Below are 25,302 nucleotides of genomic sequence, written 5' to 3' on the forward strand. Positions count from 1 at the left end.
GTTCGTCATGGAATGAGACGTCTGAGAAAGGTAACCCGAGTCTGAGTTTATGGGCGGTCTATCGACTAGTATACAAAATCGTTCAAAACTGCGAAGAAACGTCTCTAAGTATTGATCGTTACACTCGCGGGTAGTTTGACTTCTCAGTCCCTCGGGTACTAGATCCCGATGGAAGGCATCCGAAGTATTTTGCCATTCAGGCTGTTGCTTAAACTTCCGCAAATGTTCGACAGTATCGTAGTGCCCTTCGTCAGCATAGGGGCTAAGGGGCCGTGGCTTGTGAGGCAGGAATAAAGCGTCGAATATCTCATACCACTGTTCACATGGTGTTTTCCTCTGGTCAACTCGTCGCCCTAACCCTAATAACTCTTCATGTTTTGTCTCTTCCTTATCATAGCCCTCTTTGAACTTGAGTCCCAGATGCTCGGTGCAATTGCGATTGGCTGTGTGTTCGCCTAGGGTTGCCTTTGTTTCAAACTCACCCAGGCAGAAACCACAGTAATTTGGAAGGCAATAATGCCTTCGTATATGTTCTTTTACCTGCGTCATGCATGGTAGGTGGTAACCACGGCATAGGCGATACTTAATTGGGTCCCATCTATAGAAAGGACATGCTAGGACACGAAGCCGACCATTCCCATCTCTGACTCCTTCTGGGTATGGTTTTTTGTGTGGCTTATCTGCATTATTGTCCTCATCGCGTTTCTTTTTACCTCTATCGCGTCTATTATTACCTGAAAGGCTTTGACTAGGTGCGCTCTGCTGGTTTTCCGATGTGCTAGTTCCGTTCGAAGTATAGCCTTCGCCAGGTCCTGAATTGCATGTAATTACTCTGTAAGTAACTCCTTGCTCCGGTATAATCTTTGGTAGGCGATGCAGGCGGTCTTCTTCTTCTTCAACATTTGTCAAGGGGTCCTCATCAGACTGAATGAGGCTTGACTCGGATTGCACAGTGGAAGCATGTCTCAAAAGGTTGTCCGTTTTACCAGGTCTTGTAGTAGGGCGAATAGGCTGGTCGCCCATTAACAACTCACCACGCGAACTGTATTGGAATTCTGTGAAAGGATCTTCAGTGGATGGGGGTTCCGTGGTATCCCTTGTCGTTCCACGGCCAGCAGGTAGGACTTTGAAGGGTTTGAAGGGTATGTGATCGATCGTCGTGTCGTCCGGGGTACGTATTGCCACAGAAGACATAGCAGCTTCGATACCCAAGCTTTGTGGGTACGTTGTCTCTTTTAAACCAAGTCTTGCCTTTGCCCGTAAGCCGGTATACAACTCGGCGGTTGCACTCTGTATCGCAAGATCTACTGCTGCCTTTTTGTCCAGTTCGAAAGTCCCCTTTTGCGAATTCAGAGATGGTCTTTTGGAGACATATCCCTCGTCTGTTAAAGTATCCTCTTGCGAATTCGGAGAGGTTCTTTTGGAGAAATAACCCTCGTCAGTTAAAGTATCAAGTTCGATGTCCTTGAATCGTCCCTTTAAGATGCATTCTCTATTGCGAATGCTATGGATGCGGCGCTGTAAGTCTGTCTGGTCCGTCTCAAATTTCGCAAGACGTACTCTCCCAAGAAAATGGAGGCGCGGTTCCATTCCATTGGCGTCTGCGTAAACAGGAGGAGTGTCGCCGCTATTGAGGCCATCCCTGCTATCGCTAGGTGGGACCTGCAGCTGCAGCTTGGAGGTCAGCTCACTCATTTCGGCAGCTACCAAGGGACTCTCGAAGGCTAGCGCTAAAAGTCAATAATTAAAAATGCGTATAATAGATCAGGTTGCTGGTCGTGTTTTCTTTGGAAGGGAATGAAATCGGGAAGAGAATTTTGCCTCCGTGAGGAGAAAGAAGAAGGGCCAGCTTTCTTGAGCCACTACCCCGCCGTTGATGGATAGAGACAAACTCGCTGCAGCGAGTTTGAGCAATCTCAATGACGAGCACCGCAAGATCTCCACTGTTATAATTATACTTTTATTTGCTAGTTTTTTAATTCATAACTGAGGTATTTCCTTAAGCCGCCCTGTTTCCAACCCATAAATTAGTTAGAGAGGGGTTGTTTGCCCCGTGCTCCTCAGGGTGAACTCGCAGCAGCGAGGAAAGAGTAGTGGACTTCCACATCTTGTCACCGTAGCACTTAAGCTTCTCACACTGGAGAGAGCGCGTCCCCAGCCATATGCATAGGGATTGTATGCAGACGTAGGGCCATCGTATAAATTTCCATGCAACCACTTCGATATGACTTAGTTAGGTGATATCAGTTCATCTTCTCGCATAATCTCTTTATTATGGGTGCAAATATTGTCCCAAGTGTTGAAACTTCCAGTACTGCTGGCGGCGACATTGCCATTGATCTTGCTAAGGTAGGCTTTTCATGAATGTAGTTACATTACGCTAACCAGACGCAGCTAGATCAACAATACGCGCCCCAGTCTCACGACTTGATCACTCTGCCCTACAGAGGGTCAATCCCAGTAACAGCTCCAGTTTACCCGAGAGCTATTGCCGCTGCAGAAACTCCATTCCCTGCCGCAGGCACTGAACCAATGGTGCCCCGCCAGCAAGAAGCTGTCGGTTCGGCGCCGATCAATAACGGGACCCAGGACCCGCAACCTCAGGTAAGCCACTTCCCATACAGGCAACACCCCACAGCTTGACTAACTCGGATACTCAAAGAGAGAAGTGGCCAACATCGATGCCAAAAGGGCGCAGGCCCGGCGTCAGGCAAAGCTGGCTATCATCTCTGTTTCCATCAACCTGGCTCTATCTACTGCATCAGGCTTAATTGGGGGTTTTCTTCTCCACGATGCGAACCTGGGAGTTGGCATTGGAGGAATTGTGCTAGCTGTACTGTTGGCTGTATCTGCCATTCTACTTTTGCTTCTACAGTAGACCTCGTATGTCACATAACAAGATTCTTTGGAGAGCTAGACAAGGCGTGAAACTTTTCATTTTTTATACGTATAAGGTTGGAATCATATGAAAGTCAAATGTTTTGGAATACCACAGCCTCACATAATAATTATTGTTAGCTTAAGTGAGCGACTTGAGCTTAACATCACACGTTCCTTAATAATCCATATTAAATAGGTTTAAGTCTAGACAAACGCCACCTCTGCATGCATGAAAGGCAGATCTGTATCCTTCTCTTTTCTATGTGGTTCGGTACTCATATGATCGGGTTACCCCTGGCTTTGCAGCCTACCGACGTTACCGAAGATACTAACACGTGCCCTAATAAATCCTACATTGAGGAAATCCGAATACCGTGCGACACATAGGTATTCTGGCACGTAGCAACCCAATACCTTGTATAGCCGTTTCAAGTCCAAGCTTGAAGTCGTACCCTGTCCGCCGAATTTTTCCGTTATCGATATGGAGGTTGCGTTGTCAATGCAAACCGATGTTGCTACCGGGGTTGCTGATTAGCAACTGGTTCGCTTGTATGGACAGGGGTTGCGTAGCCGCCTTCACGATACTTTATTGGTCATCATGATGTACCAAGAAAAACACCACCAAACGGGGTGTCAACGGTTAGTCATCCGAAATAGATTATAAACGTTAAATCCAGTTTTCAATCACGAATAAAACAGTCGCATTAAGTGTTATATAAAAAAAAAGTTCATGTCCAGAATCTTTATGCTCTTAGCTATCTATTAATGTAATTTTTAGTTTACAAAAGTCCGCTGCTAGTCGGTGGCGCGCGGTGGAAGCCAAATTTTGCTGCAAGTCGAATTTCACCAAGTAAAAACGGTCCACGCCGCTGCGTCCCCGCCGACTTACACACAGATCTACCTATTTCTTCCCTCTACCTATTTCTATCTTCTATATCTATTCTCTATCTATTCTATCTAGTCTCTCTATTTCTGTCTTTCTGTCTATCTATTCCCTCTTTACTATCTTCTCTACCTTCTCTATCTACCTCTAAGATTCTCTAAAAATCCCTCTTTTTATGTACTTAGTTTGCTAGCTTTCCTTTTGTAACCTATCTATCTAGCTTAGTTAGAATTAGTCTGGCAAGATAGCTTTTAGATAATAATGCTAACCCTAATCTAACCCTAACCCTCTATGGATCGTAAATAGCTTTCTGTCTAGGCGCTCTAGGGACTTCCCTCCGGGCGAAATAAAATGCGCATCTGTATCCGTATTAAATGTGGAATAAGCGCATGAATTATTTCGTTTGGATTAAGTTAATCCATACGCGTATGGATAGACAGCCTGACCCAAGCTACCAGCATTATTACCATTCCTATCAAACGGCACACTAGGCTTTACACCCGTAGACCTAACCATAGCAGCGGCCTTCTTATCCGTATAAGGGGCATATCAGTCCTTCAGAACCAGCTCCATCCACCCGGGGACATTGACTACTGTTCGCAGATGCGTAAATTCTTGGAAGCCAAAGGGGCCGTGGTACGCACCCATTTCGGAGGCACTAACACCGCCGAAGGGGGCATCCTTAACGAGCATGTGCAGAATAGCGTTATTAAAGCACACACCACCGGAGTTTATAAGACGCAGAATCTGATCCTTCTCTGCTTGGGAGGAGGTAAAGCCGTATAGGGCGAGGGGATAGTCGTGCTTAACGGTATAGGAAATAGCCTGCTTAAGGGTAGCGTCTAATAGGGGCAGGATGGGACCAAATAGTTCCTCCGAGAGGAGTAAGTTGTTGGTGGTTACGCCGTTAATAATAGTAGGTGCAAAGAAGCGCGTCTTAGGGTTACGCTTGCCGCCGTAGACAATTTTGCCCTGTGTCTTTTCGAGGAGGTTATAAAGACGCGTGTAGTAACGCTTATTAACGATGTGCGTGGCGTAGGTGGGTTGGCGTGATCAACCAGAGCGGTATTAGTCAAAGTATTTAATGAGGTTGGCGATAAATTTCTGTTTGATTAATAGATCGACAAAGACGTGGTTGACACTAACGCAGATCTACATATTGTCAATATTTCATCATTATTAAGTACCGAATAAGTAATAGATACCTGTCTAGCATTCATAAACTTTACATGAGCAATTCTCTTGGCTGCCAAACTAATATCCGCCGAAGATGTGACAATCGCGGGTCCCCGTCCACCCAACTCCAACGTTACCATCGTTAAATTTGGGGCAGCCTTGGCGTAAATAACCTTACCCATAGCAGTTGACCCCGTAAAGAAAATATGATCCCACTTCTGCTCCAGCAAATAATTTATTTGCTGCGGCCCCGCGGTAATAACCCAAATGGCACTCTAATCAAGGTACTTGGGCACAATTTCGGCAATAAGCTTTTTCAAAGTCGGCGCCAACTTACTAGGCTTGAGGATGGTCATGCATCCCACAGTAATAGCAGAGAGCATGGGCTCAAACAGCTCTATAAACGGGTAATTAAACGCCGAGATAATAAGTGTAACGCCCTTCGGTTCCTTGCGAATGCGCGCCCCGCCAAATAGGTTAAGGGGATCAGTTCGTCGAGGTTTCTCGTCCTTAGTCCATTCTTTGATGGGCGAGGGCTTTAAGGCAGGGTTTTTAGATGCCGGCAACGTCAACTGGGAGAGACTCCTAACGGTGCTTGTTCAGGTCTTTGTTGAGGGCGGTGACGATGCGCTCGCGGTTGTCCTCAAGCATCCACCATATCTTGCGGAGTTGTTTGATGCGCCATTCGAGGGGTTTGGTGGCATTCGATTTGAATATGTTGGAGACGGTGCCGAAGGCCTGTGTGAAGTCTCAGATATTGGAATTTCTCGATTGGGAGTGTTTGCAACCGGAGGGAGGGAGAATACCTCGTCGACCTGTGCTTCGGAGCTGTACGACATCTTGAGCGTGTTGACGCTTAGTTGGTGATGTCCATGTGGTTTGTCCGCAAAAGCTTCCTCCAACTACGACTTAGCTTGGGGCGTGAACCAGCTTTAACCCGAACCCGAGGGCATCCTACTAGTAGATTAATATGATCTTGTGGCATATTACCGTGACCTGCCGCACTGACTGACACTTTGCCTTGCAATATTTCCAGACTTGATGAATTGAACCAAAACACCACACTGAAGCCTAAACACAAATGTCACATGGGCAACCAAGCTAGGCATGGACCGTGAGATGACGAAGCAGCCTCCAGCGCCTCCAATAGTACACCAGATTCCTGCATTCGCATTAACCGAGGGGGTATTGCGAATCAGTTTGGTTCCCCCCCGGCGGCGACAAATTGGCGTCCATATCGGAAAAAGCGCAACCAAACACCGATACGCGAATAGCGGCTTAACATTTGATACTATTGACATGGTTTAGACACCAGTGTCTAGAACAATGCATCCGTCGCACAGATCTAGTCATAAGGGGGCTACAAACAACGCGGGCATTCACCGGAAGGCAGAAGATCATACGATGGCTAAATGAATACCCTGGTATGAGCTGTCGAATTGGTTATCCAGGACATCCCGGACCGAGTATGGAGGGTTAAGGGCGGCCGTTACGGATACGGATACGGATTTTATTTCGCCCGGAGAGAAGTCCCCTAGAGGGCCTGGACAGAAGGCTATTTACGGTTTGTGTTGCACTAATGTCACGCTACCAGGGAGGTAGTTTTTTAGCATTGGGTGTGTGTGTATTGTGTGTTGTCAAAATCCATCTGTCCTCCCACCAAAAATACCAAGGTACTTCCGCCTTAATTACTATCCTTTTATCCAATAAGCATATCGATTTAAGCGTGACCTCCTTCACAACTAAAGTCGTGCATAATCCTGCTCCATACCAGTTAAGTGCATAATAGGGGTGTGTTGCTTGCGACACGCTTACGCGCATAAAAAGGAGAATAGAAGATTAACAAAGTGGAACAGAACAAACAACAATAAATACACTGGGCGAATGCCTACACACCCATTTAATTTTACAGTGACGCCTTTGTGAAAGTATCCACACCGTAATTCCGATGTTAGATTTACGATGCCTTACTTGGCTCACGGCCAAGGTAATTGATGAATTATGGAATTATTTATTTAGAAACTGATGAAACTGATGTTATTCTTGTTTCTTGTTCTGCTTTAATTTCCTGTGGGCGGGGAAGTCCTTTGCTACCCTTCATCCAGACAGCCACGGGCCACAGTATGAATTTGCGCCGCTTTAGTCGCATATTCTCGCCAATCTAACATCTGACAGTTTGATAAATTTGGTACAAAACACCTCAAGCCCCACACTTTCTCTTACACTGGTTGGTTCCATCCCGTCACTTTTTAATTCTTGACAGGGGCGGCCGTTACATGGGCACCCGGGTGGCTAAATAGAATGCGCACCCTATTAGATTCACGATGCCCCACTTAATTCACTACGGGGGTTGTGGTCGATTATTGAAGCCGAAAACTGATGATTGTCTTCATTGATGCTTGTATCTTCTGTGCGTTCTGGTCGGGCGGGGAGACAAACCGGCAAGGGCTGCGACTGCTGTATCGTTATTACGGGCGTTGTCAAGAACGAAGTAGCCTAATCGAGAAGCGTCAATCCCAAAATAGGCAAGCACGCTTGCTACCTCGTCTGCGAGAACAAGGCATGAATGATCCAGGAGGCCGTGGTGTTTGGCTGCTGCCTTCATCACTTTGTCAGGTAGGACGCCATTGCCGTATAGACCCACTTCACCGAATCCAAGTCTCGCTCATTCACCTCGGGAAATGCCTACTAACTCTCCATTTTCAGCTCAGAGGGCACAAAGCCAACAACATTCCAGGTGTTGCGATGTAACTATACGGCAGGTCCACCCTCGGATTTTTGTATAAACTAGGCTGTTTGAGTAATACAATAAGCCACATGCCGTATCTCGAATTGCCATGCATTACGGCGCCACGGACCCGCCGCATAAATATGTACGGGCGACACGCGACACATCTCTACCTACACCAAAGGAAGATCAGACGCAATAACCACGGAAACCGGCACACCGTTCCCCTTGGTAGGGTCGAAGCCGGGATGCCTAGTCTTTTCCCTGCTTCCGATCATCTTTCACTGCCAGTCTCCCCAGACCACCTAATAAAGGGGGGTGCTTCGGAAACTCTCAACTCTGTATTTAGTACGTGCCGTACCGGTACTGTACTGCACATGCTATTTGCACAATATTTCATTCTCTAATATTAAGAGTCTATGACATCCCATTACGCTTTTTGAACAGGTAATGACCTACCCCTTTCCAACTTCGCTGGCTGCTAGTGAAGTTCAGCAACTGACAGTATTCCTCTCCAGGGTCTACCATCTTGAGAATCAATCTAGCATGTCTCAGTGGTAACGACCGCGATTCTGTTTCCTGGATAAAAGTGGTCGCGCCAATACGGCCACGTGGATTGACTACCACTCACCGAAGCGTCCGCAGAGCAGCAAAAATACGTCCCAATATGTGGCATCAAGACCGTCGGTGTGAGGCAATGGCGATAGTTGCATTTGCATTCCTCCTGGTGATCATAGCATCCGTCTGCTTATTTATTGGCATTCCTCGCCTAATCTGGCATATGGTTTCTGGGGTGTAATCATTTTCCACAGGCGCACAGCTGAGTAACTAGTAGTTACTTGCTCATGTACGAAGCCTGACTGGAGTTAGTAAACATAAAGAGGGATCTTATTAAGGCTTTCAAGTATTATGTAGTCAAATCTGTCAATTTCCGAGAATTGGGCAAAGTATCTTGTCTTGACTCTGTGTGATCAACTCGTCGCTTGAGCGTATTTAGAGAGACGCCATAGATCTTTGCAGTAGCTCTAATAATTAATTCTGGGGTGTGATTGATAGCTTGGACGGCAAGCATTAATTGGATTTCATTGGATCTGGATTCCATTATTTTGGTGGAGATGTTTGACATAAGACAAGCAAGGTCGGTGTTGGAGGCGGAACTGGCCCACTCGCTTGTGGACTAATATTTGGAATTAATTTGTTTCCCATCTCTCTGGAGACCACTATTACAGAACGGTGCAAGATGATTACGTCCACAATCCATATATTGCACGTGCGAGCCAAGCGATGCGCAGTTCGACATCCTCGTCTCGTTGAGATACCTTTCCATATGGACCACTTAAAAACTTCTCGGTTGATTCATTCCGTTTGAGCCAGAAGCAAAAGATCGAATTTGCCCAATTTAAAAACTGACGCTGCGCTAGGGAGACGATTAGCTGCGAATAATTCAGGGATGTAACTAATCAAATAATCTGAATCCAAGGTCGGGTTCAGTTCATGAACCATGCCTTCGATTCAGCGATTAATGAGCTCCTGACCGGTCGAAAAGCTCATATAACGAATCCACCAGCGAGTGCCACACAATCCCATAGAAACTAGACTTTCTAACCCCCATGCAAACTTTTTGGATTTTATATCAAATTAACCGAAAATTTCTTATCTATCATATTACAGTATCAGAATGGTCCCACGGACTTCAACGACTCTACAGACTGCTGCATAGAGATATATTTGTGTTTTCTGCTTATAGGTCTGAGAATATGGTTTTTCATCGTGCGGGAATTATTCTGGCGAAATGTTATAAATTCTTTTGCAGCAATTGCTTTTTTTTTGCAGGGGGGTTGAAAGTCTACTTTGTATGGGATTTTGTAACCGGTTGAGGTGGCTCAGCTGGCGCTCTCACCTTCCATCCCGGCCAGCCGGGCTGGGACCCATTACAAGCGAGATTGTTTCTAATTACTTCTTAAGCTCACGAGGTATCCATTTGCTTATTCTATTTTCACTTTCTTGTCTGCTTTGGACGCTTGTTTAAAGTCGCCTAGCCAGTTGTCAATATACTCGCTTGGACCGTTACACCACTCGTTATGCACTCAAGTTACTATTAACATGCTTTAGGATTCAGTATTCACACTATCCGTCGCATAAACGCAGTAGTAACGGGCTACAAACAACCGGGGGTATTCACTAGAAGACAAAGGGTCATGCGATGGCCGGTGGAATGCCATCTGAGTTTTCGAGTTGGTTATCCAGCCAACTTTGGAGTGGAGGGTTACGCGTCTGTTTTCAGATGCCAGGGCTTGCATATATATGCGGAACAGAATTTGCCCATCATTCTATACATAGCAACTACTTTTTTCTAATTGTATATTTATGTACGATGTTTTGTCCTCGATATTAAGGCCTCCACCAGCCCGTTAAAATTGGACTCTGTGTGTTTAAATGTTGAGCAAAGTAATTGTGGCTGCAGCGACCCTGATACACTTTTACAACAACGAATTTAGTAGCATCTTAAAATAACCCTCACATGTCCAGAATTTGGTGATGCTAAATATGTCCGTCTGGCAACCATTCCCCGTGGTGAGTGAGTGGAGCACTGGCGAGTCCGCTTAAGGCGTAAAGTGGAGCCGCAACCGGCAATGGGCACCGTGAGATCCCGAGTAAATCGCCGGACAGTGCTAGGCTGGCAACGTTTACGTTCCTTCGAATTTCTCTGCAGGCGGTCTGCTGAGTTACAAAGACATGGTGAAGACACCATAGAAGTGCGCATGATAGATCTAGAATCCATACCGCGTTTATTGGCTAGATACCCATGTATTACCATCCTACAGTAGACCAGAAGGCACGAAAAAAAAAAAACAACATTGGTAGAGTCATGGTGGTGGCACAGATATCACGATGTTTGACAAGATTCGTAGCCAACCACATCCGGCTAAGGGTTGATAATAGCACAAGACCTATCCAAACTTCCTGCAACGCAAAGCAGGGGGAAGCAACTTGATTTGTGAGTCCTGCCTAGAAGTCATCACACCATTGAGCGAGCTAAGTTGGCCCAAACCCCCGTCGAAACGAAAGTGTACTTTGACCGGAGAAATTGCCTCCAGCTGCACTCAGCCTGTCAAAAACCGAACACCCGATGGGCGGATATCAGCTACACTCCGAATGCGCTGGTCATTTGGCAGCCGATACTGGCCCGTTCGCTACCCACAAATGCCTAACACCAAGCCCATTTGGAAACTGAACTGACGATGGCAGTGTGTGGGAGAGGCTAGTACAGTATGTAACGTTCCAATCCCAACCGTGTTTTTGCTGGATTGAAAAACCGTTGATTAGCATTCTCACGTCAGCCGGTCTTTACTACTGAACCGAGCCAAAAAAAATTGTCCTTCTGCCGAGTTCTTGTACATCTGGGTCTGTATTCTTGGGTAAGCTTGCCCGTATTTGAGCGGTGTACTTCCCTGCCTCTATCTTCAGCAGACAACTGTCGTCATTTAGTATATATATCTGTCGTGTTGACTTAGAAACCCGTACCTTCTTGTTGTTCCATTTACTCTGTCACCAAGAATTGTTCCATACTCAATACGTAAGTTACAACCCTCGTTTTTTTGAAAATTACAGGAGATGAACCAAAGTCTCAGTACTTATGATCTAGGCTAAGCGAGGAAGTTGAACGTTAAGTGAACAGTTGTCGCAGAATTCCTACAACTGCATTCGTTCAACTATAAGCCCAAGTTTCGATTAAATCAGCCTGACCACATATACACAAAATGGGTATCGGATGGAACCCGATCATTTATGACGACTATGGTATAACGTATGTAGTGGAACTGTGGCTGAACTGGTGGGATGGAAATTGGAACAGGGCAGTGAACCAGCACCCGAAAGAGCAGACGGAATATCCAGTGTAAATTAATTCTTCTGGATGTTACGTGAAGGCAATATATCTTTCATTGTCGCGCAGGCAGTCAGTTGATATACCTAGTACCGTTCACTGTCCTTCGTATCTAGCAGCACACAATCATTAACGCCTTGAAACACTACTGCGCTTCCGGTAATAGCCTAATTGTGCCTAAACTCCGCATCTAGGCTGCATATTCTATTGACAGGGCCAGATTCATGCGACACACACACAAAAGAAAGGCTGTCTCGCCTTAGACAGCAGCGATGCTACAAGCACCCAGAGCAGCCATCCACGGCCGGCCGAGTATACGACAGAAGGTGAAGTTGTAAAGTTATAACCAAATGGTGACGTTCATGCCTAGTCCATACGTGGTAGTAATGACTATCAGAGCCTTGACGGAAGCGTCGCGTGTCAATGTCACCATCGCGGTGCATTGAGCTGACAGCTTCTGCAGCCTTCGCCTCATGAAGTTGGACCACCGTATCTGCAATTCTATTGATAGCGGTTGAATTGAGAGCGCTTGAACCGTTTACGATTCGCTTCACACCGAGGTCAGTTGCCGAGGTAAATGTTGAACACACCTCAAAAGCGATCTTGGAGCATGCATCAAGGAGGCCTTCCAGGTAAAAACATGCCGCAGTGATTTCGTGGCCATATCAACTTCCTGCATCCAACCTCAACTGGCATCAACACACCTCGTGTTGTCACGTTATGCGGTTCCAATTATCTATGATTATCACATGAGAGACACGGCACTCGATAGCCTGAATTGTGTATTCATGATGTCGTTGCTTTCACCAAATTGTTTCTGTTGTCCTCCAAATACAAAATATCTTCCTTTCGTCCGAGCCTTTTACACTTCATAATTGCCTTTTCCGGTCAGCTTTCTTTCATGATAACCGACGTGATGATGTCAACTGCTCTAAGTCCGCTAGTAGAGTCGACCGGGGGCAACGTTATCCGACAAGGTCCCACGGCTTTTGAAATTCGGCGTTTGAGTACAGGGATCTGCTTTGGTTGAACTGGCTAGGATCTTCTGTTACTTCTCCACGGTATTTTTGTCCATCGCGTTTGATGAGGCAAATATCAGCAAAAAGCAATTCACTGGTGGTGAAAGGATTCCTGTTGGAAGCGCAAGGCTTCTATTCGGGTGATAATTATCACGCGGTTTGGGGTACTCGTAACTGGTTGATTGATGCTTGTTGAATTCATCTAGCTATGGATGGCGTACGCCTGTGTTGGTGTTGAGGCCTGCTCGCGTGAGGTCTGTTTCAGCCGCTGTTTGAAGCCATTCGCAGGCTACTGGCTCCGCCGCCAAAGACGGCGGTGGAAGCAACAATTCCCGTCTCCAGTATAATACGTCGCCAGGTATTCTAACGTACACCGTGCGAGTAAGATGTATTATGGGTGATCTGAAGCCTGCTGCTTATATGAACCACACTGTACTTGAACAATTTTACACATCGCGGAAAGTATGTTGTGGCACATTGCCAATTTGCTGGATGTCAGTCCGTGACCACCGCACAACCCGACATTTTGCCTTGCAATATTTGCAGAATTAATAAAAGGAACCGGGATTGTGCTCCGCCACTCTTGACCCATAAATACCCTGCCACGTGGACAAAGAGCTGGGGATGATGAACATCGGAAAATTGGCGCACCCGTAGCGGCCAATAGACCCAGACGCCCAAGTTCGTATGGGGCGTCATGATAAGAAAGTGCGACCAAACACCGACAAGGGAACGACGGCATAATATCAGGCACTATTAACGTGGTCTAGGCATTAGCGTCTTCCGTATAATTGCGATTCAACGGTGAGACTCAAGAGGCATACATCATAGTGAGACCATAAATGTCGAGCCCATGATTGTGTCTTTGCTGAAGACCGTGCTAATTGTACTGTGCTCAAAGGAGCCGTGTACGTAGTTGCTGCCAAGACATGTAGGAGATCCATATGTGTATATTATTATTGTGTGGCCCACGAAGTGTTTTTGTTTGGGGATGTTCGGTCTCCTACGTCTTCTTCTCGGTTTCTTCGCTGGACTTTTCGTGAGGTCTGCAGTTCATTTCCACCCCGTTGCCAACATCAGCGGACATGGGCGGCTTACCCATTATTCTTTATGGCTATGATATGTCCATAGTCACACAACGCATCATGTGGTATTTGTTTCTGAGAAGTATACCATTCAAGAAATGTGTATGTAGTTTCTCACAACCCGACGGTCAACCTCCCGCCGATGTGGCAATGTGAATAGTAACCAATGACGAATTGACAACGCGTGTTAGATCCAACCGCCAGTCATGCCTCAACCTGATATCGGCAGTTTGGGCGTATGCTACAGACGAGTACCGGTTCTCGCTATCGGCAGGGATATTTACTTGGATAGCCGCCTACAAATAGCCAAACTGGAGTTGCTATACTCGGACATCCCGCCCCTGGGTGCCAATGACCCTAGCGGCCGAGCAGTGCAGGCAATTCTATCCAGATATATCAATGATGGGGGAGTGTTTGCAGCCGCGGTGCATCTGTTGCCATCTACTACCCCAGGGCTACTAAATGTAGATGTACTGCGTGACAGGTTCCATTTATTGGGGTTTGATATACGGGAGTCGATTGTACGGAATCGACCCAACGCATTGATCCAGTTGGAGGCGACCTTTGATTTCATCGAATCAACATTGCTATCCAATGATAGGAAATGGATTTTGGAAACCGAAACACCTGGACTAGCCGACCTGGAAGCTATTTGGCCTATTGCTTGGATAATAGGCATTCGGGGAGCTCTACCATCTGAAAAGTTCTCTCCAGCCATCTTTCCAAACGTGTATAGTTGGGTGGCACGGTTTAACAAGGCAGTAGCTGAGGCGCGCAACCGCATAGGCGAGCCGGAGGAGATCTCTGGCTCTGAAGCAGCAGCTCTGATCCGAAAGTCAACATTCTTCGAAGGCGAGGATGTCATTAAGCAGGACCTCCGTGTCAGCGAGGAAGTAATTCATAAGGGGGATATGATGACGATTGGGCCATCTGATTACGGTAGGACGCACAGAGAAAACGGGCCGCTGCTGAGCATGAACAGTTTGGAGGTGGTGATTGAGGCAGTTGAACAGAATCCCCCGTTGAGAATACATGCTCCAAGACACGGTTTCGTTGTTCAGAGAAAGGAAGCTCAGGAATTAGCAAAGCTATAGACTAAATAACGTTGCAGCAATGAAAATTTGAAGTTTAGATCTATCTACCGACGAGCCAGGTGGATTCATGAGCGCCCTATTCACAACACTCCTACACGCCCAAGCTTCGCGTTTAGCTTGTGTCAATCTAGCGGTAGAACCAGAACGTAGACTTAAGAGGTTGTCCTTCGCAAGTTTAAGTAGGGCTAAACTGGTGGGGTGTTTAACGTTAAGCCTGGCGCAAGGTGGTCTGTAGGAGATCTACAAAGTCGCTAGTATTTAGAACTAGCATTAAATTTTAAGCTGTGTGTAAGTACTAAGGACCTGGCAATCCAAGTAAAGTAATATAATACGTAATAGCAAAGAGTAGAGAAACACTTAAGGGACTGGCAGCTTCCAAGAAACCCAGGCTTACCATATTTTTAGAGCTCTAGGTTGGGGCTTCTTATCAGCTAAATCTGGGTGTAACTACTAATAGTAGCTCTAAGTACCTAAGCTGAAAGGGATAACAAACTTTGCAACACTCACTATATAGAACAAATTATTACCAAACGTAAGTTTCTAGCAATAATATTTATTAATAATATACTAGCCTAGTAAATGCTACTTTTACACAAATACTAGCGCGATTATTAATAATTAACTAGCTTACTAATAGTATGGTATATTGTCTTTACTACCCTATATGCTAATAGTGAAAATCTACCTGGTTCTATAGCCTATGAGCTATAGTGCGATAAGTATTTCTTAACGTGGCGGTTCTCATTTCGGCGCAACGGCCTTAACCAAAACACCTTGTTAGATGGCCACTTTATTTGTACACAACGCCTCGTATCATGTGGCGGTTGTCACCGCGTCATGTATAAGTGCAGGCCGCCAGGAAAGGTTGCGTTGTTGTGACCGATAAAATGGAGGCGAAGGATGTAAACCTTTGGCTCTGGGTATCAAATGTTGCCGTGCGTCACGCTGTGGAAGCCATTTTGTTCTTTCGCTAACGGGCTCTGGCAGCCTTGTTTCCTAGCAGCCAACACGATGGATAAGTCCCTGCACATAGATGTGGGCCACCCCCCCATATGGGCCGCCTAAAAATATCCACAGACCAAACCCAACTTCTATTTTATCATAGTTTATTCGCCTAGAACTACGATACAGTTTTCTTCATTTTCAGATACTTCTGGCTCTTCTTCATCTCCTTTATTATTTTCAGCAACATCAATTTCCTCTTGTGCGCGCTGTATTGCTTTAATATCCGCCAACCTCGAATTTGGGCTAGTTTTGACCCTCTTTCTTCGCTTCGGTCTGGCAGCCTCTAGCTGTGCTTCTAGTGCTTGAATCTGCAATTAGGCTTTTGCTAGAAGGCTATCCTTCTTATTAAACCCTTTTGTAATCTTTCTAAAGAGCAATCGCTTTGCAGGCATATCGCTTTCTAGTAGGCTAAAATGGAGTACTTAAACCTTAAGACCTTTAGACCTCTTAGGAGTAGACCATGCAATCTGTGATGTCTCTGATATCTAAGATTTGCAAGATAAAGGAGTTCTTAATTAATTAGTAGTTTTTTGCGCGTTATTCTTACTCTTATTACTATTCTCTAGCAGGAGATAGCTTAAAAGAGGCTTTACAACTAATACTAGCTAGAGACCGCTTGCTTTCTAATTACCCTTAATATTTAATGTAGATAATGCCTATCTCTGAGCTTTCTAGTAGCAGATAAGAAAGTTTTGCTTGCTAATTAGGCTTAAATTAGTTAAGAGGCTTAGAAATCTAACCTCTTTGCGGTAGAAGTGCTTAAGAGGTGAGAAGATAGATAGATTAAGAGGTTATAGGACATGTGAGGTATAAGGGTAGAGGTAAAGTAGATAAATCTTATGCTAATAGCATAGGTACATAAAATTAACTAACTTATAGCTTTTATGCCTATCTAAAACTAATAATCTTTGCTCCGAAGGGTCGAATGGTGGGTGGTGAAGGCCCCTTGACCCCGTTAGTCTAAATTGAATACAACGCCACCGCCACCTTGTGGCTCAGGCACGAGGCCCGGATTAATAATTATTGCGTCGCCAAAAGTTACTGGCAAGGATGTTGCGCATCTTACACTTTATGTTATTGGCTATATTCTCTAGGGATGCACCGCTTTTTTCCCTAATGCCTTTAGCTGGCGATTTACTCTGTGCACAAACCACTTTAATGCATTTTTAAGTTAATTTTGCATCTTTTGCAAGAAATTTAAATTCTAAAAGAGACTAAAAATGTCTAAAAAGCAGTTAAAATAGTTTATTATACACAGTTAAGTCTGTTATTTTACCAAACTTTAGTGTATCACCTAAAGTGTTGTGCTATATAAAGAAAGATCTATCGTACCTTTACCACGATTTTCCACCAATTATCGCTGGTTTTCGCTGAGTTGTTGTTCTTACCCGCACCCTCAATGCTCATCCGATATTCGACAGCTTCAGCCTAGATTTCCGAGGCCAGCAGGGCCTCGGCCATTAGTTGTCAGTATAGCGGATCCCAGCAACCTCTGCCTTCCCCAGCTATCCGACATAGCCATGCCTACCGTGACCTCCACGGTAGGGCTTTACGCAAGCTCGGCCATTCTGGCCATCGCTCATAGATTTGCCTGGGTTCCCAGTTCTTCCGCGAACATTCACGCCAGGCCTTTCATTTCAAGAGTAGCCCAAGGTGCTCTCTGGAGCTGCGCGTCCACTGAGGTCTAGCTCCTACAGTGGATTTGCCCGACACCAGCACCAACCTAACACTCCACTAACAGTAGCAGATGAGCCAAAAAGGTTGTCGAGGGGAAGTTGTGCCCTTTTTGGAGTTTCTCCACCGGGCGTAATAAAAGCAAGCAAGCATATAACGAAAGATATGTAGTTAACTGGACATTTGACCTTCTTTCTTTATTGACCGTGGGCGGTTAGTCGGAGAATAATACATTTTCGTTCCCTCTTTGGGCACCGACTGGCCCCATAGTGATTGAAGTGAAGTAAACTAAATCAAGGGAATATGGGGCATAGTAAGGATCGTGGGCTTGGCACACGGCTCCGAAAGGACGCACTAGACGCGCTTCTAGGGGAAGGCTAGAAGTTACATATGATACTAAATAGACGTGGTCCCATCAAATGCATTAATACAGGCCCCAGTCAACATCCTGACCCTTGACGGTTCCTTTGCAACTCATGCTGCCCTTGGCACCGACCCTGCCAGATGAGCCAAACTTGTTTATGGAATCATTGATAAGATCGATTATATCCTGCCCGCCAACGTGGAAGTCGATATTGCCGTTTTTACCGTTGCCCTGGACGCCGAATTTGCACTCGCCGTATTCCTCAATCTGATGCTGGTTGCCGACGGCATTCTCAATCTCGTGGTCAGTAGGGTCAGAACGGTCCTGTATCTTCTTGATGAGCGCCAGACAGTCGGAAACTGGCGGGGAGGCGCCGCTTGTCTGGTCCACAAACGTCGAGGCACCGCAGAAGTCGTCATTCTTGGGTACTGCGCAAGGGTAGCCTGGTGCACTGGTGTCGGGTCCGTCTCCGTTGCCGATCCATGCCTTGTAGGCCATGGCTGGACTGCAAACTGGCATTCGGATGAAGCCCGGTGCTGTGACGTCCACGCCGGTGAAACTGGCCAACGTATTAGGGTCCGGCGATGTGTTGGTGTTCTGGCCACCGTTTGCTTTGTACGTTCTGACAGATCTATATATTTATATGCATCGGACATTAGTCAATTTTTGGTTACACCGTTGGGGTGAGATGATTCAATGTCAAGTGTTGGAGACTCAGAAACCCACCCAGTTACTAGATCAGACAGCGTAATCTGTCCAAACGACGAGCCATCCAGCCACTCTATGCCCGGAGGGGCCGAGAACTTGTTGTCTTTGCATTCATCTGCACATCCCGTGCACGGCTTGACACAAGATTTTGCATCACCCTTTGGACTAGCAAGGTAGTACAGCTTGTCGTCAACGCAGTGCCATGTTCGGTGCATCGTGTCCGAAGCCATATACCCGCCAATGGGGTCATTCACGCCACAATTAAAACCCGAGTCAATAATGAAGGGGGATGTTCCAGAAACGGCCCAAATGGCAGGGATAGCATAAGCAAAGAATGCTTTCCCAATGGCGGCTTTCAAGGCGGCGTTGCTTGGGGAAGCTGGCGCTCCACGGCCCTTCCCCTGAATGAACTTCCCATCGGATATGAGAGACGTCAGTAGGCCAATACTTGTATCCGAGCCATTGAACAAATTGTGCACCGAGGCTTCGGCGAGGTTAGCCCAGGCGTCAAGAGCTTGGCCCATGTAGTGCGAGAATTCAGCCTGCTTCTTGGGAGACCAGGAATCACTGAGGCGAGGTGGTTTCAACAGTCAAGTTAGCCACGTTTGAGAGCTGCCTGCGGCCGTGAAGAGTATGGAATATGGGAGGTGTCATGTGGCAAGTGGGTGGTTGTTAGCTTACGCGTTATTCGTACTCAACATGTCCTTTGCGATGGTGGTGCTTTGCCCAATGAGGGTCATGGTAGTATCCTTTAGTGTAGCCCCAGCAGCATCATTCTTTATAAAGTAAGGTAGTTTCGACAAGTCTTGGAAAGTAAAAAACAAATTTGTCTGTTAGTATCCATGGACAAAGAGTACCACCAGAGAAGACTACTACTACTGACAAGAATTGAAGAATGGCCCAGCGGCTAGGCCAGCGCCGAGGGTAATGAGATCGATTAAGAGCAGAAGCCACCTATTATCTTCCGGCTCGGGTACTGGCGCAAACTTGTTCTCGAAATTGGGAAGCGCGTTGTTGATGTATAGGGCAGCCTCTTCAGTCACGGCTTGACGAAAGTCATCGTACATCTGCAAAAGGCCAATTTTGAACCGCCTGGTTAGTAGCCGGACAGCGGTAACAAGTGAGTCGACAAGAGAGAAGAGAGAGGTTGGCTCCTGAACATCAAACAGCCAGCAAAATACAATACCAAGGACGCTTGCTTAGCTTACCCCATGAATTTCGACAAAAGAATTGAAGATTTCGTAACCTGCTGGGCCGGTGCCTGATCCAACAAAGTCGGTGCATTCCTTTGGCTCATCACAGTGATTTTGGCTCACCACCGTCTCGCAACGGACGGTTTGCGGGCCGTGCAATATGTTGACGACGGCTGTGCTGAATGGCTTGTCCGACTTACCTTGGTAGGAGGTTTTCCATATATCGATCACATCCTTCCAGGCGTCGGGGCAATCTAACCCGCTCCACCGCTCCGAGGGTGTGAAGTCGTCATTATCCTCCACATATCGGTCTGTACAAGTCAGACTTGTCCAATTCCCATGTCGGTCTCCTTTCTGATATGGGTCCAACCCAGAGTTCAGGTCCTCCTTGAAGGTGACCCAATTGCTCGTGCCCGACTCGTTCGGGACGTCGTTGTAGTCTTCCAAGTCGATTGCCCAGTTGGTTGTGCCCCCCATATTAAGCGACTTGTAAATCTGGGTTCGCGTGGAGAGGACTTCGGGACTCATGTAGCTCACCCACTGGGTGTCATCGTAGACGAGGATATTACTGTTGCTGGGTCCATCTAGGTAGTTTTGGTTCACTCGGCTTGAGTCCTTGAGGATTTCCTTGATTTCAGCATCTGCAATATAGCCGGCCGTGTTGGTGCATCGACCCTTTTTGGCGCCAGAGTTGAGGGGACCTCCGGTGTAGAAGCAATCCGGGCCGTAACAGTCAGCTTGGGCCATGCCAAAGGACCGTCCATAGCTAGTCACACCAACAACAATTTTGTTCGAGGGGACGCCTGCCTTGGTGATCATGACAAGAGAATTGATCGTCTCAGTCAAGTTGACACCGCTCCGAAGACACATGCCCGAGGGGCAGCCGACCTGTGACCATTGGTTCTGGGAGTCCCACTGACCATGAAGATCATAGGTCATGAAAACGATGTAATCCACGATCAAGCTAATAATCTGAATGGGATACCCCTTCAAGTACCAATATGACGCAGGGGCCGCAATGGAGAGTGATTTGCCGGCAAGCAAGTTCTTGAGAATCACCAAAAAGTAAAAGTAATCCATTCCCTCTTCCTTGGGAGCCGGAGGGATATTGGGGATGTCCGGGGCGGACGGATATTCCCAGTCGATATCAACGCCGTCCAAGTTGTGTTTCTTAATAAAGTTTGCGATATTAGTGGCCAAAGTCAAACGGTTAGCGGGTTTTACACCTTCACGGAAGATTGTGTAGGTGTCCGGGCTTGTTGAGAAATCCCATCCGCCAAAGGACAAGATTCTCTTGGCCCCTGAAATGCGCTTAAAGTTCTCAAACTCATATGTAGTTTCGGCGTTTCCGGTATTAATTTGATAGTCTTGCGTAATCATTCCAAAGCCAAAGTGTACGTGCGTATACTGGGAGCCATCAATCTGTAGTGCATCCTGATAGAGGCACTCGCGACTACTAAAGCTATAGCCTTCAAAGTAGCCAATCTTTCGAAACACGGCCGGTGGATCGCCACGAACAATACTGGTGCCGCAGTTTGAAATACACCCGTTTGTGCCAGGCTTGGCTGTTCCAGGAGTCCCCGTGCTAGTATCCACGCAGAACTCTTGCGTGGTGCCGCACTGGCATACGATAGATCAGGTTAGCATAGACATCCATCCCATTCAAAAAAATTCAAATACAACTCACCTGACCCCAAACATCGCAGCAAGCATGTAACGGACAAGGGTTAAGTTTGGAAATATCAGTTCCGGCTGCTGGAGCTTGAGTGCCCGGCACTTGTGGGCCACAGACAGCGTTTGCCATAGGGTTAGGCATTGGTGGTGTTCCCGTGCTTAAACATATGTTGATTTTGTCCCAGACGTTTGTGCATCCGTTCCAACCCCAAGTATTCTTATTGAAACTGTCAAGCTCATCAATTGTGATACCATTGGCAGTTGCGATGCTCCAGCAGTTATCACTTCCGTGGACCGTATACACATGACAAGACCCATCCGCGTTGGGCTTTGGCCTGGAGTCATCCCGATCTGAGACCCGGGAGATTCTAGACTTCAAGTCTGATGTGGAGTTACTGCCACGATTCCCAGGCACCGTGCCGTTGGTTGCCCTCACAAGCGGAGTAATGAAGTAAGCTGGGCCAGTGAAACTGCTAGATTCATCCAAGGAGATACAGTCGGCCTTGGCCCAGCTCTTCATCGTATTTTGTATTGGAGTAAAAGTGCCATTGCCGGTGGCCATAATTCCGAATATGTGGTCGCGGCCTGGCTCACACGCTTGCATGGTGATGCTAGAGGCAGAAAGGTTTGAAGATAGCAATGTATCTTCTAGAGCCTTGAGTGCGAAGGATCCTATGCCCTCACTCTGTAACCCCTTTCCGATATAGAGGCCAACAGCTGTCTGGCCAAACTGGGCAAACAGCAGAGTAGTTTTATTTCTGTGACCATTTCCACCGGCGAGGTATTGACGTAACTGTCTGGTCAAGACAATGAGAGCACCACCAGTAGCAGTAGACTGCCCAGTGAACTTTCCGATCGACCATCCAATCTCATAAGTAGCGTTATGTGCGGACTCGACAGGGCTTGTTACAGAGGAATTGGGGATATTAGCCCAATCGGAGCCGTACGAAGTACAAGAATAGATGCGATGAAGTGTGTTTGCATCGTCAACCACGTCGTGGATACTAAATCCGTAGAACAAAGTTTCCTGGCATGACTGGAATTGGTCAAAGTTGTGATAGGCAGACCAGTTCGCGGGATTTGGTCCGGAAATGATACAGCGCTCTGGACAGGCATTTCTACCAGCGTAGCTCGGGCTAACAGGATGCCGGAGAGTCGCCTGCGCCGAAACTATCTCAAAATTGGTAGGTAGCAAGTGACCGAGGCCTACTAGGCTAACCGACATTAGCCAGGAGGGGGCCATCGATGCTGGGCAGCTAGCTGCTACTACGTAGCATCGGGCCAGTTGGTGGAATTAGGCGTTATGAGAGAAAGTTGAAGTTTTATTTTGTTTGAATACACGTCTTGGACTGGTCTTTTGTGCTGCTCGGTCTACCTACTTACAGGAATACCGACACAGCAATTGGCAGTCGCCGCAGGCACACAGTGTGCGCATTTTATCTCGTGTGCCGCTTGTGGAGCTGCTTGTAATGGATACCTAATTTCCAGCCGTTTGAACCGGGTTCCGGGCTTGAGACGACGACAGAAGTATCTGTGGCCGTGTTGTCTCAGGGTAACATGATAGGCCACCATGTATGGCTCTGTGCTTGCTCCTTCAATGTTTATAGCACATGACTTGAAAAAATTTATTAGCTGAGCATACTGAGTGATGTCGTGGGTCTTACAACCATATCTATGTCGTTGTCTTTATTTGATACGAACTTTGGGGTGTTTGGCTCGCTGGGACGCATCCGTCTCTTCTACAACCAGCCTTTATTGTCCTTATCACTACTATCAGGAATACGAAGAGATCGCGCAATTGCCCCCGTTGTTTATCTAGATAGAGACGCGTTCTATAATTATAGAAATTTGCTTAAAAATATAACGTAAAATTCAAAAACCCACTACATCAAGATTGCGAGCCCTGCCAGAGCCGTCACTAACCATGACGCCTGCCCGGATGTAAACGGTGCAAGTTGTATGGCCACGCTCTCACCGTGAACGCCAGATGGGCAGGTCACATTTGGATTCAGGCCGTCCATACATGCCCAAGATTGAATTTGGTACGACATGTTTGATGCTGCAGCAGCGTCAATCCTGACTGAGCAGGGCCTCGGAGTCGGGCTTAGCCATGACACTACGGGACAAACGCCTTGACCGAAGGCGTGTGTCTCGGAGTCAGGAACGTCGAGTACTTGAGTAATATTAAAGGTAACACCTTGTGTCTTTTCGCAGGAGTCGTCCGTCGTGGCAGCAACAAGATGCGGTTGCTGGGCACCCTCACTGGTAGAGAAGTAGACCTCTTTCCGCGTGTAAACGAGGCTACCTTGCAGCGGAGCCGGCCCTCGACCCGTGTCGGTACAGTTTCCTGCGTACAGTTCCCATATAAATGTCCAGCTGCCCTGGGTATTATGAAGACGGCTAGTGTATTCGTAGACAAAGTGCAAGTCGCCGGCATTGTTGGAGTAGTTGGCATGGTTGGTATCGAAATGAATCATGCCCTCTTGTATAGTAGTGGTATTCCACCACGGGACTCCGGTAATCGTGTAATAGGAGTATAGATGGAGCGGTTGGCTTACGTGAAAATTCTGAACAGCAAAAACTATAGGTATAATCGGGGCTGGCGCATATGTGTCGTTGTGAGGGAACACCAAGTCCACCTCAACAGTGTCGGGTAATTTCGACTGCCCTGAGGCATCCACAGCCGCCCAGCGGCACCAGGCCAGAAGAAGAAACCACCGGACGAGAAGCCTCATGTTGAAAATTGATCGAATGTGGGCGGGCGGTAGAATGTTGCTAGTAGCTAGGTTTTGTTCTCGCTCGGCAGGTTGCACATGGGAACTATGGACGGCAGGTATATTTATTGGTTTTTTGCGGGGAACTCAGACAGAAAATGTCTGGGCCACCGAATAACTGAACCTTTTTAGCCTAAGGGTCGCGTGCCGAGCATTTGAACGCTGCTCGAACGTTCACCGTTCGGATGTATCCGGGTAGGGGCGCTACTAGCCAATCATAAACATGTTCGGAAATTGCACCTGTGGCAAACTGGAGCAGCTATTGTTAGCTAGAGCTGGGTGTGCTCCTTCCCAAATTGGGAGGATGTGGCCGTAACCTAGACTACACAACTCCTCGCCCACTATAAGGGCTTAGATAAATACATGCACTTTACACACCACAACTTTAAACCTTTCTTTTGGCAACCACGCTAGGAGACCTTGTTAGTGCATTAAAAAGTTATTAGTTATTCATCAAGAAAGTTTGCTAGTTATTATAGCTATATGCCTACCCACTTTTAAAGCTTTCCTTGCTATCGCGCCGTGTGGCTGTGGCCACTTTACACCCTAGAGGATTTCCAGACTGCCTGTTCCTGGGACTAGGAAGAGTTATCTTTAACCCTATTAGAAAAGTCTATTAAAGCTAACATTTTATTAAGTTTAGAGCCTATAAAGGCACTATATGGTTGTCCTGCTTGGATTAACTAGACCTTAAGAGACCTATCTGCCTAACTAGCATGTTAGCCTGCTATTAAGCTGCATCCTAAACCCCTAGTTAGAGGGCTAGGATTATTACCTATTTTATACAACTATATTCCTATTCCTGCAAGGGGCATTTCCCTCTTCCCCAACATAGAGGACCTTACACTTCCCTCTTCTTAGGCTATTAGCACCTTTAATGGGTCTTTATCTGCTGGTCGCTAGCTGGCCTGCTTGCACTAGACTTTTAAATCAGTCAACTAAGAAAGACTCCTAGAGCCAAGTGCTATTATCCAGGCAATTAACATAGCCCTTAAGGGAGGAGCTACTACCTTTATTAACAGCAGGAATAACCTGCGTGTAATTACAGCTAAAGCGGAACTTAACTTAGCTACCCTCCTAGACTTAGAAACCCTTTAAATTGCGTTAAAGGAGAGGTATTCTCTAAAGGTAGTAGATAAAGAAGAGAACGTTAGAGCTA

At 46.7% G+C, this 25,302-nt stretch overlaps 4 protein-coding genes across 4 annotated transcripts; 2 read left to right on the forward strand and 2 right to left on the reverse strand.

Annotated features, from left to right (window-relative positions):
• Nucleotides 1-2,274: 2,274 nt before the first annotated feature.
• On the forward strand, nucleotides 2,275-2,878 carry VFPPC_09623 (hypothetical protein; the record flags this gene model as incomplete). Its single annotated transcript, XM_018288130.1, has 3 exons — nucleotides 2,275-2,349; nucleotides 2,395-2,604; nucleotides 2,663-2,878. The coding sequence occupies 3 exons, from the start codon at nucleotides 2,275-2,277 to the stop codon at nucleotides 2,876-2,878; spliced, it is 501 nt and encodes a 166-aa protein (XP_018141302.1).
• Nucleotides 2,879-4,312: 1,434 nt separating this feature from the next.
• Nucleotides 4,313-5,079, reverse strand: VFPPC_14635 (aldehyde dehydrogenase; the record flags this gene model as incomplete). Its single annotated transcript, XM_022428923.1, has 3 exons — nucleotides 4,313-4,777; nucleotides 4,910-4,915; nucleotides 4,969-5,079. 3 exons carry the CDS (start codon nucleotides 5,077-5,079, stop codon nucleotides 4,313-4,315), a joined length of 582 nt encoding a protein of 193 aa, XP_022284246.1.
• Nucleotides 5,080-13,863: 8,784 nt separating this feature from the next.
• VFPPC_14636 (glutathione S-transferase) lies at nucleotides 13,864-14,751 on the forward strand (the record flags this gene model as incomplete). Its single annotated transcript, XM_018292404.1, has 1 exon — nucleotides 13,864-14,751. One exon carries the CDS (start codon nucleotides 13,864-13,866, stop codon nucleotides 14,749-14,751), a length of 888 nt encoding a protein of 295 aa, XP_018141299.1.
• Nucleotides 14,752-17,854: 3,103 nt separating this feature from the next.
• VFPPC_09626 (chitinase) lies at nucleotides 17,855-24,104 on the reverse strand (the record flags this gene model as incomplete). The annotated part of the gene is made up of 7 exons (XM_022428666.1): nucleotides 17,855-18,425; nucleotides 18,521-19,069; nucleotides 19,184-19,307; nucleotides 19,386-19,656; nucleotides 19,711-21,315; nucleotides 21,383-22,583; nucleotides 23,293-24,104. The coding sequence occupies 7 exons, from the start codon at nucleotides 24,102-24,104 to the stop codon at nucleotides 17,855-17,857; spliced, it is 5,133 nt and encodes a 1,710-aa protein (XP_022284245.1).
• Nucleotides 24,105-25,302: the final 1,198 nt, after the last annotated feature.

Source organism: Pochonia chlamydosporia, chromosome 6, assembly GCF_001653235.2.
Source record: "Pochonia chlamydosporia 170 chromosome 6, whole genome shotgun sequence".
NCBI lineage: Eukaryota > Fungi > Ascomycota > Sordariomycetes > Hypocreales > Clavicipitaceae > Pochonia > Pochonia chlamydosporia.